This window comes from Akebia trifoliata, chromosome 15 (genome assembly GCF_017979445.1).
Source record: "Akebia trifoliata isolate Shusen 1 chromosome 15, ASM1797944v1, whole genome shotgun sequence".
NCBI lineage: Eukaryota > Viridiplantae > Streptophyta > Magnoliopsida > Ranunculales > Lardizabalaceae > Akebia > Akebia trifoliata.
In genome coordinates this window covers 25,082,236-25,099,432 of record NC_141389.1, presented here as the reverse complement: position 1 = coordinate 25,099,432, position 17,197 = coordinate 25,082,236, and the positions used below count along the sequence as shown (strand labels likewise).

The following is a 17,197-nucleotide window of genomic DNA, read 5'->3' as shown; positions in this document are numbered from 1 at the left end:
ACTTGATATCTGGCATGGATAAGACAAGACAAAACGCGAAACAAAGTTTTAAAACCATGTTCACCAGTTAACTTTACATAATGTATTAGATTTCAATTTTAGTCTCGATTTCATCAACCTTAAAATGGAAATATTTTGCTCAATTTGAAAATTAATACAATTTTCATTAAAATGATAATAAAAAATCACATAGGATATTTAGGAAAATTTTGGTATATTATGGACTTTGTAGAAATGAAAATATTTTGATATTTATTTTACATGAAAATAGGTTGAAATAACATAAAATATCTATCCAGAGAGTCAAAAAAAGAAAAGAAAAAAAAAAAACAATTTATCATGAGTTTTAAAAGAAGGAAAATCACACTGAATATTATTGTTGGATTGTAATTGAATTTTCATCATTATTATAATGTTTGAAACCTTATAGTTAGTGTTGTTGGGTTTGGAAACATTATCTTATTTCACTATCTAATTTTTTTCACAAATTATATTAATAAATAAATAAATAAAAACAAAGTGATTTGCAAAATGAGTTTTAAATTTTTTTCACGGAGATAGTAAAACAAACAGAGTTGTTGATAACTTTTTAACTCAATCGATACTTAGAGATTTAATCTAATTCCTTTATCCTTTATCATATAAAAATTGTGAGTGACAATGTCAATAGCACTTGAAATACTAACTATAAATATTTTTAGAGTTCACCCGTGCCATTCTCTCTGGGATTAAGGGGGTAAAAAAAGAAAAATAATAATAAAATTAGAGGGGTATCATTAAAAAAAATTAGAGTTGAAGGGGATAAAAGAGATAAGATAGTAAAATTAAAGGGGTATTATTGAAATAAGAAGGGGAGGGAGAGAAGCGTAAAGACAATAAATTTGTAGAGAAGAGGAGGAAAGCAAATAATTATTCTCCAATAAGAGAAAAATAAAATAGAATTTGTTGGACTTGAACTAAATTTTCAACTACATTAACATCATCATCAACCTTGTTATCAAGATCTACACGTCTTTCCTAATTACTAATGTTGGGTTGGTGTCATGAACTTATTTCACCATTTAATTTATAATAAATATAGAAAAGGTATCATGAGAAAAGAGGGTAGGCAAATGATTCCCTCTTAAAAATACGGTTTTTAAGTATATGATCGTGCACTTTCCTGGAAAAATTATTTTCCTACTATCTTTTTTTTTTTTTGCTCAATTACACTAATCGTTACATCAAATTCAATTCCAAACCTATTAGAAATTGGTTTTAAGTGTATGATAATGCATTTCCTTGGAAAAATTTGTTAATCAAAAATGATTTCCTCCAATGAATATCCATATGATTGTGCATGGAATAAAGTGGGAAAATGATTTCTCTATAAAACACAATTTATAGATGCATGGTCTTGTATTTTTCCTTAAGTTCATTCAAAACAATTTTCCACTCTAGAAGGGAAAATATTTTCCCACCCCACCCCTAGGAAAATGATATTCCTACTTCCTAATTTTATTTTGTCATGATTACTCCTCACCCTAAATTTGAAAGCCAAATCTCTTATCGACATTTCCCTATGTGCAATCAATCAACATAATTTTTTTTTTCATAAAATTCATTTTTCAATTGCCACTTTTTCCAAGAATTCAAATTCTCTCAAAAACAAATTCCTTATAATCATATAACTCAAAAATATTTTCCCATCTCTCCATGCTATTCTCTCACAATTACCTAAATCTCTTTTTTAAAATTTTCTTAATTTCAATCAAATACAAAATTCAATTTCTCATGATCATTTCATGACAAATTCACTTTTTTTCTTGAAAAAAAAATATCTATTATCTCCAACCAGGTAGATTCTAAGGTCTTACGGATAAGAGTGACAGGTCTTAGATTTCAGTATCCTTTGAAAATGATTGGTCAACGGTCACTGCCCCCATTGAATGCCTTGGAGCCGAAAGTCTGATTTTGGGGAAAAGAAAATTTTCCAACTGTACCCCTAAGATCATCTCATCATCACCACCTCCTCTGCTTACTTAACACCTGGCTCAGTCTTCTTTCCCTACAATGCCCAATTAATAATACCTACAAACAAAATATATTAAAAAAATTACTTAAAATACCTTGGTGAAAGGATTTTTTTTTAATTAGCCCCTAAATTTTAGGTTTCTCTTTATAGTTCATTTAGTATTTCTAATCAATCACTGAATCCCACTCCACATATCTCTCACAATTAAAATGTCAAAATTATCATAAATATTTGAACTAATCATTTTTATCCAAAAAAAAATTAGATTTTCGATATCCCAATTGAATTTCATAGACTCCATTCAGATGGAAAGGATTTGAGAAGGAAAAAAAAATTTATATTCAAAGATTTTTTCAAACATTTTAAAAATGTATGTAAAAAAGTTAGGATTTTTTTTTTTTAAATATATATATATTTTTTATTTTTAGATGAAAATCAATAAAGGGTGGTTCTTTTGATTTAAAATCACTTACATAGGTTGTTATATCAAGTTTTTAGTTGATCTTTTTCATGTATTATAGTCGAAAAAACTTGAAAAAAGAAAATGAGTGAGTTTTACCAATGTCGAGCTCACCACTTTTTATTGTTGAGTTCGACATTTTTAAAAGAATTATAAAACTCAATAATAAAATTTGGTGAGGTCAACAGTAAACTCACCAATTTTCGTTCGTTGTTCACGATAAAAAAAAAATTATTGAAAATGATTGAAATCACCGTTGAAAAAAGTAAGCATGTGAAGAAGATGAAAAATGGATAATTTAGGTATTTCAAAAATATTATAACTTGAGATGAGATGAAGTTGAGGGACCATTAAGAAATAAAAAATTTACTAAATCAACTATCAATCAACCGTCAAAACCTCAATGATTAATTATAAATAAACCCCTCCACTAGGGTCCTTTAAGTAATTTTTCCTATTATATTTATATTTTTATTATAATACTAACATATTAATATTGTTCCTTGATTTAATCTACTAAAAGTAATAAAAAAAAGCACATATAAACTATGGGTCTGTTCGCCACCCTACGCTTTACGAAATGTGTTTTGTTCTACATGAGTTAGAAGTTTTAGAATTGGCTGGTTTTTGGTGAGGATGATCTCTATGGTGAGGAGATCATCCTCACCAAAAATCAGTCCATTTTGTAAATCATTTTTTATGGGATTTTGGAATGGGCTGATTTTTGGTGAGGATGATCTCCTCATCATAGAGATCATCCTCACTAAAAATTAGCCCATTCCTAAACTTCTAACCCATGTAGGACAAAACATGTTTGGTAAAACGTAAGGTAAAGTGTAGGGTGTTGAACATTTCCCATAAACTATATACCCAAATATCTATCCCCTTGTTTTAAGCTTTTAAATCTTTTTAATCTTCACTTACCCACATTTATAGTGTTTTATATAATATAAATAAAGATTGACATAATTATGTTTAAGAGTCATATGATCTCAGCCTCCCATACCTCAATACATGCCACGTAAGCCACAATTCAAGAAAGAGCTGTGTTGGAGTGACCTCCAGCTAGAACCTCATATCGCACTTCATGACGTGAAAGTGGATAGCAACTTCGATGAAAAGCATCTATGGCTGTTATCCACTTTCATGTCATGATGTTCCAGCTTGAGGTCACTTCAACATTATTATTTAAGAAAATTTTTAAAAGGAGATATTGTAAGCTCTAATTCCTTACGAAGTATCATGATTTTCTATTAGAGTCGTGATAATCTAACTCTCTTTTTCTATGCTCCCATCATAAAATTATCAATCCTTTGCTTCAGGATACGCAAGGACAAAGATTTATGATTCTATGAATTGCCAAATCAGAGTGCGTATAAAAAAGAGTGTCATATTATCACGATTCTTTTTCTATTATTTTGATGAGGGGCTATTTAATTTATCTAGAGGAAGACAAACTAAAGAAAACTCTATCAATGAACCAATAGATGGTTCTGATTGAATTGTGAGGACTTTGACATCGGACAACATAATTTTATTTAAATTATAGTTCAAATTTTTAGGATTATGGTCATCATGTTCATTGTCAAAATCTCATCTTAAAATTGTTGTGTTTAGTAATTGAAATAATTTAGTTTTATCCAAAGTCATGTCTCTTTTCTTTTCCTTTTTTCTCATTTTTTTTCTTTCTCGTGATTATAAGATACACTATACTATCAAAGTAGATGAAAAGAGGTTAAGAAGACTTTATTACCTTCTACAAAGAGAAAAGCAGAAGTTAAAAAAAAAAAAAAACACACACGCACACACACACACACAAAATCTCGACTTCAATGCTACGATCTTTAAATTAGACCAGTGCCCAAGTCCCAATTAAAAATAAAATATTCAAAAAATACTCTTTTAGATTCTTTAATTATTAGCCAAAAAGATAAAAACAAATAAGCCTAAAAATACTAATAATAATCTCTTGAAAAACATATTCTTTCCCAACAAATATATGATTATTTCACTCCTTCCATAAGGCCCAACAAATAGTAAAAAAGTGTTTATCAAAGTTCAAAGAATTCTTTTTCTTCCGGAGACACAAGGAAAAAAATCCTTGTCATGTTAGTCGCGTATAGATCGAGTGAGTCTTTTAGAACCAGATTATCATTAGTATTTTTCATAATAATAATAATCATTATTATCATTATTATTATTATTTAAAATAAAAATTTGGACAAATTGTCTAAATAATAATAGTTTTTTTATTTTTATTTAAAACTTTTAAGTTGGCTAGTTCCAACTTCCAATGAGAACACAAAAGGGCAAATTCGTCATTTTATCTTACATTATTTTACTCTCCCATCTTTGTCTCATATACGAACAAATTCAGTTACTTCAGAGAGATCAGAGAGAGAGAGAGAGAAAGTTTTCCATTATAAATGACTCTGTCTCCCTTTGGTGAGATCAGAGGACATCCCATCTCTTCTTTAATTCATTCTAACTGCACTTCTCTGCATATAGAAAAACAAAATCTTATATTGTTTCTTGCTCTGTTGATGAAACTTACCACAAAAAAAAAATTCAAACTTTCATGCATTTGAGCTTCTAATTCAAAACAGTTGGGATTGGTTTGCGAGATTTCTCAAATGGGTGTCTCACAAAAGGATGTAAAAATGGAAGGATGGGTGTATATAATTCGTTCCAATCGAATTGGATTACAATACTCCCAAAAGAGGTATTTTATTCTCGAAGATCACTACCTCAAAAGCTTCAAATCGATACCCATATCGAAGAAAGAGGTACATTTTTCATTTTTTTTTTCCAATTTACATGCTTTAATCGTAAAAAAACAGTAATTTTGAGCTATTTGGTTTGAATTTCGAACAAAATGGACAAAACCCATTTCTTGGACGCATTTTGGATTCTCTGTTTTTTTTTCTCCCCCTTTATTTACCGCTATAATGATGAAAATCAATGGTTGTTAGGGTTTTTTTTTCTCTATTTTTTGTTAAAGTTTGATTATATTTTGATAATGAATATGTATAGGTGTAGAAAGAGGTATTTATGTCTCCCCTGTGCTTCAACTTCAAGAGAAAAATATAATTTTTTTTTTCTAGAATGTTTGAGTTATTCTTCTTAAATTTGACCTTGTGATCTAAATTGTTGCCAACCCATATTGTAAAAAGAGGTTTGTAGTCTTCCCCATAGTTCTTCTCTTTGAATTTGTTTTATTTTTATTTTTATTTTTTGAATTTAGATTAGTAAGTAGTTTCAAGCAGTTCTCTTGATTTTCTCTTTTGGTGTCTGTATTGGATTGTTGGATTTCTGTTTGGGATTGATGAATTATGGAGTTCTTTGAACTGTTTTAATTCCAATATTGGGTTTTTCCTCCACCCTTTTGTATTTATTTCAATGTTTGTAGCTCTGTTTACTGAGCTTTCGTTATCGCTAGATCCTCTCAGTTTTGAGCCTCTTCTGTTCCTTATCTTGAATTGCTCATTAGGTTGGGCATAAGAATGTGAATCCACAAAATCACTAGAAGACATCAGGAGTAATTATATTAGAAGATGAGAATCTAATAGTAACTTTGTGATTTACGCTTTGTTTGGATTGAGCGAAATGAAGAGAACAGAAACTCATTAAAAGAAAAGAAAACAAAACAAAGAGAGAAAAAATCCAGTTTCTTTCCATCTTGTTTGTTTAACAGTAGAAAAACTTAAGTTTGGAGAGAAAAAAAAGGGTAAAGTTGTAATTTTTAATGCTCTTATTAGTCATGAACATTTCTCTCAGATTTGAAGAGTAAAAAAGAGAGTAATTTTTCTCTCCATTATTTTTCTTTTCTCTCCTCACTTAACAATCCAAAGTCCAGATAAGAGAAATGGAGAGAAACTCACTTTTACTATAGGGGAAAGTCAGAAATTATTAAAAATAGAAGACATATAAGTTACTTAGAATTGTAAACTATGAAATTTTGGATTGAATATCTCAAAATTCATCTTAAAAGGTTAGGGCCTTGTTGGATTTGCTAATATAGTAGCGAATCACGAATTGGTACAGACCGAACCAGTTCAAGGTTCGGTTCGTAGTGGGTTAGTAAAAAACAGTGAACCCAATGAGCCCCCCCTATTTTTGTGAATTTTAGAGATGCCCCCATGGTTTGATCAATTCTAGAGATGGCCCTTATTTTAGAAATCCCAAGATTTGGTCAATGTTAAAGATACCCCTTTGTTTTTAAACTAATGATATGCCCCCTGGAACTGAGTCATTTTCTATGAGATTAACATGTTTGACTTAAATATTTACCACAAACTACCTCTACGAACCGGGTTCGTTCAAGATTGGCCTACCACAAACCGAGCGAACCAGGCAACATAGTGTTGGACCACTGCACAGGCTATGGGCTGACCTGAGCTAAAAGATTCTTCAGATTTTATATGGATTTTTTGCTTGATTTTGAGGTCCATAAAAACATGGAAAATTTTGTTTCAGCCTTATATTGATGGGCACAGCTCCTGAATCAAATATTTTTCTCCCCTTTTTTTATTCGGGTTTAAGAAAACTTAGTTCTTTATTCAGGATCCTGTAAGAAGTGCAATCATAAATTCCTGTGTCCGGGTCACAGATGATGGGAGAGAGAACATTCATGGGAAAGTAAGAACCACAATACCACTTTTCTCATTGGGTCAGTGATATACCTTTCTTATTACAGTTTAATATTGACCATTTTTATTTTTATTTTTTTGCAATATGCAGGTATTCTTCATTTTCACCCTTTATAATACCTCTAATCATAACTATCAGCTTAAGGTGTGGTAATTTCTTGTAAGATGGAAAACTTTTTTTTTTTTTTTTTTGAAGTTTATGTTCACTCAAGAACCCCGAAGTTTCCTAAATTTTGACACTTCAAGTTTACAGTTGGGGGCAAGTAGTTCAGAAGAAGCAGCGAGATGGATCCATTCTTTCCAAAAGGCTGCATCAAAGGTTCCACACTACTAACTTTTGCCAACCGCGTAATAGTGAAAAAAATCACGAAGTTTTGAACAAATCTTTGATTTTTCAAAAATTCATGATTCGTCGTGATTTAATCAATGATTTTATGAAAAAATGGCAAATGAATTTTTTTTTTTTTATGAAACTTTTTAAGTATTATTTTATCATTTAATATATGAAATACATATTTTTCTTACTTCAAAAAAATATTTTTTTTACTTTTTAATTTGGCTGATGTTTTCCTAACTTTATCGACTTGCCAATTTTTTCCGAAGCTTGCCAAATTATTGTCAAACCCCAACTTTTTCACCATGACCATATTAGTGATTGGTTTTGCTCAAGTCAACACTGGTGTTTTGCATATTTGTAGGAGTGTTCAAGCCCAATAGAGAATATTCTGGCTCGTTCCAAGAGCAAATGGCACCCTTTTAGGTAATTGTGTTTTGCTCAGCATGTCTACTTGAAAGAAGATTTTTTTTAACTTTTTAGTTATTACTTATTAGTGCTTGATTACTTATTAGCATTTATTTATGACAGATTAAGTCGTTCCAAAGGGAACTCCATGGACTGGGCCCTTCTTTCGTCCATGTATACGGATCAAGGGACATCTGATGTTACTGCTCCTTCTCCATGGACAATTTTTGGCTGCCAAAATGGTAATTGTTAATATGCTTTTTTTTTTTTTTTGTCTTTAAAATATCTTAACAATCATATTAACATTACAAATTTGTATAGGTTTACGGCTATTTAAAGAGGCAAAAGATAGGGACTTCGAAGATAAGGTAGGTACCTTTTTTGATTCATTGATATTGATTTATAAATATGCTTTTGTTGCTGAAATAAGCTCCCATCCTCAGAATTGGGATGATCATCCAGCAATAATGGCAGTTGGTGTGGTAGATGGAACATCAGAAGACATTTTCCGGACACTTATGTCTCTTGGTCCAAGAAGATCAGAGTAAGATTGGTTGATCACTTCATCTGTTTCCTGACGTTGAAGTTTATGATAAAGTATATCGTAGTACTGGTATCGTTATGTTTTGGTGACTGCTTTTCTCTTCCAATCAATGCTGCACATACATATTAATCTTGAATAATGATGAATGCATGTGGTTTTGGTACGCGGCTGACATGGCAAGGGCACAGAACCATGCATCTTTTTCCTGTGTATCCCGAAGAAAAAGATATATGGTTATCTGCTCTTGCCGCATCATTCATGTACGAACCACGTGCATTCATCACAACTCATTAATCTTTTATAGTCTCATTAGAGAGATTCCCTAACTATTCTATCCAACGACCTACATGTTTATTGTCAACAAAGTTATGGTAAATGGTCACACTCTCCTATTCATAAAAATAAATGGTTAAGGTTGTCTGATTGACTTGATTTGTGGCCACATACAACATATTGATTGAATGGGTGGATTGATTAGCATGCACACCACTATAGAGGGGGTAGTGTCATGGGATGTTACTGAGATGTGGGCATGTGTCAGTGTCGTGAGGATTGCATATAGGAACGTGTTGAAAGAACTGACTAGAAACTCTATTATGGAATATGATGGTCAAGTATATATTTCTATATAAGGGTAATTCTTAAAAGCATAATTTAAAGAAAAAAATGGCATTTAGATTGGGTGATTGGGGGTGAATACATCGTCTGTAAAAATTGGAGACAAGCAAACAGTAAGTAAAATAAAAATTAAGGTTTTATTCCTAGTAAATTTAGAGGGCTGCTATTGGCACCCCAACTTTTACTTATTACACCCCAAATAAGAATAAAGAAAATAAGTGAATGGTTTAGAATAGAAGCTCTCTCTTTTTTCATTTTTTTTGGGGCTAGATTTCTCTTTTTTAGGTTTAAGATTTTATATGAGCCTGATCATAATTGTAAACAATTACTGAAATTGTTTGAACGAATTTTATAATATTTCGTAATTTTGAGATTATTATTTGAGCCAAACATTTGTAATGTTTGAAGGGTGTGTTTTAATCTTTAATTGGGGTGTGATAAATAATTTAAGATATTGGGGTGTAATAAGTAAAAGTTGGGGTGCCAATAGCACCTCTCTAAATTTATCAATATGCATTTTTTTTAGATAATCGATGGACCTTGTTACAAATTAAAACTTAGAACAAAATTTCTTGCAGATGGGACTTCTGTGTTTCCCGAAGCAGTGTGGTTGAGCACCTTGATGGTCATACAGACATTGTTCACAAACAGCTGAACCGCGAATGGTTGCCATGGTCAAATCCCGAACGTCTTGTTATTTTGTAGGGAAGATTTAAATTCTGTTCATGAAGAAAATCAATTTATTAACTTATTAATAGATCGTAGTTGGTTTACAGGGGTATGAAACGAAGAGATTTACTACTAATGCGTTATTGGAGAAGGGAGGATGATGGAACATATGGTAGCTATGCATTTAAAAGAACATTTGAACCGTTAACTTCAATCATCCTTCTTAGAAACTAACTCCAATGTGTTTGCTATGCTACAGTAATTCTCTACCATTCCGTGATTCATAAAAGGTGTCAACCCCAAAAAGGCTATATTCGTGCCTGCCTTAAAAGTAATGTATGCTTTGAATTTGAAAAATAGAAATGTTAGAACTTTGTAATGTTACATTTTATAAGGTTATCTTGGATCAAAATTCCTTCTGATACGATTCGTATTGGAGAGTTTGTACTGGAATCTTAAGCGGGCAATTCGCACAGAATTATGTGTCGCATACATGGATGGGTTATTTGTACACGGGTCTATGGAACCTACATGGAGATGAGTCAAGGGCTGCTTTCTGTGAAGATTCATGGTGAGGATTGTTAACCAACCAACTACTCCAAAAGACCGATACTATGGATATAAGAGGGTCATGGGGCTTAACTGGGGAATGGCACACACCAAGAGTGGATGAAAATATACACTCAACACTCCCCCTCACCCACAATGGTGGACAGAATTTTGACCTTGACTTATATGAAGCTAGTGCTTTGATACCATGTTAACCTACCAACTGCTCCAAAAGACCGATCTGCTGGAGAGGGGAAGAACTATGAATATAAGAGGGTTACGGGGCTGAACTTGAGTATGACACATCCGAGAGTGGAGGAAAATATTCACTCAACACTTCCCCTTCACCCATAAGGGTGGAAAGAATTGAACCCGTGACCTATGAACCTAGCGTTCTGATACCATGTTAAACCAACTACTCCAAAAGACTGATCTATTGGAGAGGGGGTGAGAACTATGAAAATAGGTCACGGGGCTTAACTGGGGTATGACACACCCGAGAGTGGAGGAAAATGTACACCCAACAAGGATCATCACTAAGAGTTAGACTTCAAGTCATCTCCATTTGGGTCCATAGACCAATGTAAAAACAAATAAATAAATAAACAAGGTGCACGGAAAACCATGTGCAAATACTCCTCCCATGTGTGAATAAACATGTTTTCCATTGATGTTATAGAAATATACACGTACGAACTAGAAGATGGGATGAAGTGACCTTCCCTGCCTTTGCTTTACACATGGTATTAAATTAAATATTACTTTTGCTCTCCTTTAGGTGGAGGATATGTAATTTCTCCAGTGAACCAAGGGAAACAATCAGTTGTAAAGCACATGCTTTCCATTGATTGGAAGTTTTGGAAGTCTTATCTACGAAAATCATCATCAAGAGCTATAACCATCCGAATGCTTGGAAGGGTCGCAGGTGCTCTCCTACTGATGAAGCATAGTTTCTTTTCTTTCTTTTTTTCCGAATATTAATCTTTGATCTAAACATGAGAAATATTTTTATTTTTGTTTGCAGCGCTAAGAGAGTTTTATAGAGCCAAACTAGTAAAGAACCCCCCCTTCTCTGATTTCTCTTCAGGAGAGTTGACAAGAGATATTGGGTCACCTCAGAATGAAAAGGAGGACATCAAGGCTGAAGTTAAAAACCAAGCAGAGAATACAGACAGTGAGGAGGAAGATTCAGTGGAAGAAGGGATGGAGAAGTCATTTAGAACTGCAATTCTTGGAGAACTGAATGATGTCGCTGATGAGTTCTTTGATGTTCCTGAACCGTCAGATTACAACCAATCAGAGTGGTATGATATGAATCCAGAAATGCACTCTCAGGTACTTGTCATAAACTCCAATGCTGTCTTGGGTTTGTATACAAGTTTTTTTCCTTTTAAAAACCACGTTGCTTCTCTTAGAAAAAAAAAAAATGTAGGATCGGTATCGGGTCATTTCTACACTATTTCAATCGGTGATATTTTTAATGCTACTGTTGGTCTTTGGGATGATGGTTTCTTCATTTAAAGTCTCATTGTTTTCCCATGTCATGTGTCTTCACAATAATCCAACCATGGAAGAAAAATTATATTATGGTTTTTAGTAAGAGAGCTGCTATTGCCACCCCAACTTTTACTTATTACACCCCAATTAAAAATAAAGAAAATAAGTGAATGGTTGAGAATAAGTAAAAGTTGGGGGTGCCAATAGAAGCTCTCTTGTGTTTTTTTGTTGTTGCTAGATTTCTATTTTTTGGGGTTTAGGATTTTATATGATCGTGATCATAATTGTAAACAACTACTGAAATTGTTTGATGAGTGTTATAATGTTTTGTGACGTGGAGACTTTAATTTGAGGCAAACCTTTGTAATGTTTGAAGAGTGTGTTTTTAATCTTAAATTTAGGGTGTAATAAGTAAAAGTTGGGGAGCCAATAACAGCTCTCTAAACAAAATGGTAATTTTACTCTTACCATTTAGAAGATATTGTATGCTTTGCTTGTATTTTGACTTTCATCTTCTCACATGATGACCCTTTTGACATTGATTGGTGCAGGACACACACCATCCGAGGCTTTCAACAGCATCAAATCTTGTGAAAAAATTGCATGATCTCGCAGGTGAATCATTCTATTAGGCTAACAAACCTTCGTTTATAATAATGAATGAATGGGGGCCTATGTTTAATTGTACATCTTAGATCTTGTCAAATTACTTGAGACTTCTATGTGACAGTTCAAAAAAGGGGTTATGTGGACTTACAAGCACAGGCAAGGGAAGACAGTATCACGTGCACCTATGGAACCACTCTTCCTGAAGACCCAAGTTGTAATTTGGATTGCAGTTGGACAACAGGAGACCCTTCGACATTTCTTATCCGTGGAGATCATTATCTAAAAAACCGTCAGAAGGTACCTGTTTTGTGCTATTGGTAGTGTCAAGGAAAACTCGAAAACTGAAAGGGTCGGTCATTCAAAATATAGGAAAATTCTAAATTTATTTTAATCAGTATCTTCTCTCTTAGAGAAAGTAGAGTTTTCCCGCCGTGCCTACGGCACTGCCGTCCTCTTTGGGGTTAAGGAAATACAATAAAGTTGGAGGGGTATATTATCGGGAAAAAGGGAGAGAAGAGAAAAAACAATAAAGGTGGAGGGTATTACTGGAAAGAGATAGAAGAGGAAATGCAATAAAGTTAGAAGGGAATTCTTCGAAAGGAAGATAAGAGGAATGACAATAAAGTCAAAAGTTGTCCTACAACTTGAGATGCATAGGGAGATTAAATCTTTACCTCTTTATGCGTGGGGACAAAGGGAGTGGAGTCCACCATTATATTTTATTTTTTAACCAACCAACTACTCCAAAAGACCAATTTGTTGGAGACGGGGAGAATATGAAGATAAGAGGGTCACTGGTGTGGAGAAAAATATACACTCAACACTCCCCGTCACCCTTAAGGGTGGAAAGAATCGAACCCGTGACCTATACGAACCTAGCGCTTTGATACCATGTTAACCAACCAACTACTCCAAAAGACCGATTGGAGGGTTACGGGACTTAATGGGGTATGACACACCGAGAATGGAGGAAAATATACACTCAATATTATTATATTTTTACATAGATATATTTTTTCGATTGCTATTTCATTTTTTTTTGTGTGATTGATTTCACCAGATCGAGGCAGAAGGTACCTTGATGCAACTGGTCGCTGTGGATTGGCTAAGATCTAACAAGCGAGAAGAGGATATCAGTGGCCGACCAGGAAGCATTGTTCAGGTTCACTCATTGCTTTATCACAAGTTTCTTCCCCACGCTTATGTTCCTTTGTCTATTTAGAAGAATCTACTCTTACAAGTGATATATCAAAGTTGTGCAGAAATATGCTGCACAGGGTTGTCCCGAATTCTTCTTCGTCGTAAACTTTCAGGTTAATTTTTTATTTTTTTTTTCCTATTTTATTATTCTCATTGGTTCATCAACTATCAGAATATTTACCATGGAAATTGTCGTGAATCAGTTTCCGGGTTCAACTGCATACAATCTTGTGTTGTATTATATGATGACTACCCCTGTGCAAGACAATAAATTACTGAATGACTTTATTAACGGAGATGATGCGTATAGGAATTCAAGGTTTAAGCTCATACCATGCATTTCTAAGGTTAGTACATATCTTTACTATTATAATGAGAGTAGCAAAGTTGAAGCGGGTTTACACCAAAATTTGAGTGGTCATAAATACCCCCCCCCCCCCCTCTTATTTTTAAACTTAATATAATCAAGGTCATTTTGCAACGCACAACCCTAGAGAATCAAGTTGGTCAATTTTCAAAATTGTAAAAATATCTTTTTTTTTTACCTTGTTATATTCACAAACCCACCTTAGAGAACCACATTGGTTAGTTTTTTAAATTATAAAAATATCCTTTTGTTAGAGTGTAATCGTAATAGTGGAGTGTTTTTATTTAAAAGTGATGGTGTGCAACCAGTAGTAGGTGGTTTGCAACTAATCAGTCCCTATATTATTTACACCACCAATCCTTTGAACCATCTTGTAAAGAGAGAAACTGCATGACAATATATAAACTAGGCATGCATGTGTTGTTTGATGTTTCTCTTAGGGATCATGGATAGTAAAACAGAGTGTCAGAAAGAAAGCATGCTTGGTGGGGCAAATCGTCAACATATGTTATTTTCGCGGGAAGAACTACTTGGAGGTAAAATCACAAAATCTTTACTATTATAATGAGAGAAGGCGGAATAGAAGTGGTTCGATACCATAATTCCATGAACGCCTCCTGCTTGTACATAATTTTGGTCAAAAAAGGAAGAAAATGCAATCCTACGTCCCTATAATCACGTTGATTAATTTTCAAAATTACAAAATTATCCATTTATGCTATAATCATTAAAGACCCTTTAATGAATATTTTAAATTACAAATAGGCCTTAAAAACCTTAATCACATTCATAGAGTTGCATCTGCGACTTTTGGCAATATTGATTGGAGAAGATTGATGGAGCCATTTGTTATAGAAACAAACATTGGGGTGTCAAAATTGTTCACTGATATGTTATTATTTTCTAACATCATACATTTAATTAAATTTCAGATCGTGATAGACGTCGGAGCAACGGCATTTGCAAGGGGTGTGGTCAATCTTGTTCTTGGTTACCTCAACAATCTGGTTATAGAATTGGCATTTCTAATACAGGTACCTCAACTTCATTTTCAACACTGTTAACATTAGAGTAACTCCAATGCACGACCTATCCCACTCTCCATCTCCTCTCAACTGCCAGTTTGGGTTGTGAAATCCAAAATAGGGGTCTTCAATGCACTACCCATCCCACTGTCCATTTTGGGTCGTGGGATTTTCAAAACCCATTTGGGTAGCAAAGACAAATCGTTTTCATTTTTTGGAGGGAAAAAATTTCAGACAGTTGGCTAAAAAAATATTAAAATTTTAGATAGTTTGAAATTTGGGTTGAATTAAAAAAATAAAAATATTTATGGATAACTATTTTGGGTAGCACGGTTGGAGTGCATACCCTCTAAATATCCAAAGTGGCTATCCATGAGCACATGGTTACTCATTAATGGAGATGGGCACCCCCATTGGAGTTGCTTGTAAGTTCTTGCTTGATTTTTCATTGTGACGGTTATTCGTTGTGAACTTGCTCATATATAAACCCTACCGGCTCTGTGCAGGCTAACACACAAGAGGAACTCCCAGAGTTTCTTCTCGGGACATGTCGGATTAATCATCTCGATATCTCCAAATCAGTTTTAATATCACCATGATTTGCACCCAAACCATCAAATCGGATGGGAAGCAAACGACAATAGTAAAACTAACCTGCATTTGAAATTCTTTCATTTGATCAAAATGCAAATGTTGGAAGCAAATGTAATATTGTACTTATTGTGATTCTTAGTGAGAAAAATAATATATCCTTAGTTTATGCTCATTCTTTAATATTATTGTATTTTATTTGTTAAATCTACATTATTGTAGTATCGGTGGTTTTCATATTGTTAATGTTATATATATAGGGTCCCGTTCGGCACCTTAAGTTTTACCACACACTTTAACAAATCAGCTCATTCCAAAACTTCTAACCCCATCAAAAATGATTTACAAAAAATGGACGGTCCACGATTTTTCAACTTGTAAACATGGGGCTAACATTTCGGAATGGGCCGATTTTTGGGGAAGATGATCTTCTAATCATAGAGATCATCCTCACCAAAAATCAGCCCATTCCAAAACTTCTAACCCATGTAGGACAAAAAACGTTTGTTAAAGTGTGTGGTAAAACTTAGGGTGCTGAACATTTCCCATATATATATATAATCTTGTTAAATTTGGTTTGAATAATGTAATGTAAATATACATATTTAATTTAAGATAATTAATATATTTCAGATAAAAACTGGATTTTTAATAGAAATTTGATCATATAATTTTATTTTATATAAATTATAAATATTTAAATTATTCAAAATTGATTATTTCATAAGAAAAAACATCAAAATTGATGTGGCTCAGTTTTCGTAAAGGTTGTTGGACAAGTCTTCTTGGGTCTCGGTCGAGTTTTAATGTATTGGTCGGATGGAAAATGAAAGTATGAAAGAATCAAAAGTTGAAATCAAGATATGGGAGCTCGTATTACGACCCATGGATGCATAACTTGTATCCTACCAGACTTATAAGATATATATTGTTGATCACACGAGACGGTGAAATGTTACGAGGGTTATTATTTCCAAAGTTTTGAAAGACGATTTGATGCCCATGAGTAAAGAGTCGGCATTGAGGGGGGATCGACTCTTAAGTTGGTGAAGTAAAACCAATTCTTAAGAGTCAGTTTGTTGGGTAATTGATTTGTAAATTCTATTAATGGAACCCATTACTCCTTTTATACTAAGATACACAGTACCGAAGCATACCTCAACAATTGTTATTTAAATAGTTTTTATAATTAGTATCAAATTTATTTCAACAATTGGTATCAGAACTAATTCTATATTAATATCAAAGTGATTTTTACTTTTTTTTGTCTAAAAAAAAAAAAATGAAAGACACAACCATCTAATGGTGAAAATGGAATTTTACACATTTTTGAAATTCAAATGTAACAAAACTTAGGGCATGTTATCATTTTAGGTTGCATTTAAAAAAAAAAAAATTTAATTTTTCTTATTCATCTATGATTGTGATCTGTGCTTGTTTTCTTCTGTAATTGTTTGGCATGATTTTCTGACTAAGGGTATGTTTGGAAATGTTATTTGTAAAGCTGTTTGTTGTTGTCGAAGCAACTTGTTATAAACGAATGCTTCGGTGATCTAGTACAAGTCAAGATCTTTGACATTAATTTAGTTGAACATAATTGATAATCAACATCAAATGTGACGTGTCAAACTCGTTGGTCACATTGATTGATCACAATCACTAT

The 17,197-nt window shown here is 33.0% G+C and overlaps 1 protein-coding gene across 2 annotated transcripts; it reads left to right on the top strand.

Moving 5' to 3' along the window:
• Positions 1–4,875: 4,875 nt before the first annotated feature.
• On the top strand, positions 4,876–15,717 carry LOC147384765 (protein ENHANCED DISEASE RESISTANCE 2-like). 2 transcript variants are annotated; one of them, XM_086425780.1, is made up of 21 exons: positions 4,876–5,260; positions 7,038–7,112; positions 7,215–7,268; positions 7,377–7,442; positions 7,822–7,883; positions 7,989–8,107; positions 8,187–8,233; positions 8,309–8,409; positions 9,606–9,701; positions 9,804–9,868; positions 9,956–10,027; positions 11,024–11,170; positions 11,333–11,580; positions 12,294–12,357; positions 12,473–12,648; positions 13,412–13,513; positions 13,614–13,664; positions 13,755–13,898; positions 14,359–14,454; positions 14,851–14,952; positions 15,450–15,717. In XM_086425780.1, exons 1-21 carry the CDS (start codon positions 5,108–5,110, stop codon positions 15,540–15,542), a joined length of 2,133 nt encoding a protein of 710 aa, XP_086281906.1. In that variant the 5' UTR covers positions 4,876–5,107; the 3' UTR covers positions 15,543–15,717. The 2 variants fall into 2 exon arrangements, with proteins under 2 accessions (XP_086281906.1, XP_086281905.1); XM_086425779.1 differs by having other exon boundaries at positions 4,877–5,260; positions 11,270–11,580.
• Positions 15,718–17,197: the final 1,480 nt, after the last annotated feature.

What these genes read in the sequence shown, in the direction of transcription:
- LOC147384765 (XM_086425779.1), top strand. Translation starts at nt 5,108, where the DNA reads ATGGGTGTCTCACAAAAGGATGTAAAAATGGAAGGATGGGTGTATATA. An exon ending in ATCATAACTATCAGCTTAAG is followed by an intron (nt 7,269 to 7,376) that starts GTGTGGTAATTT and finishes TCAAGTTTACAG; the next exon opens with TTGGGGGCAAGTAGTTCAGA. An exon ending in GACCAGGAAGCATTGTTCAG is followed by an intron (nt 13,514 to 13,613) that starts GTTCACTCATTG and finishes AAAGTTGTGCAG; the next exon opens with AAATATGCTGCACAGGGTTG.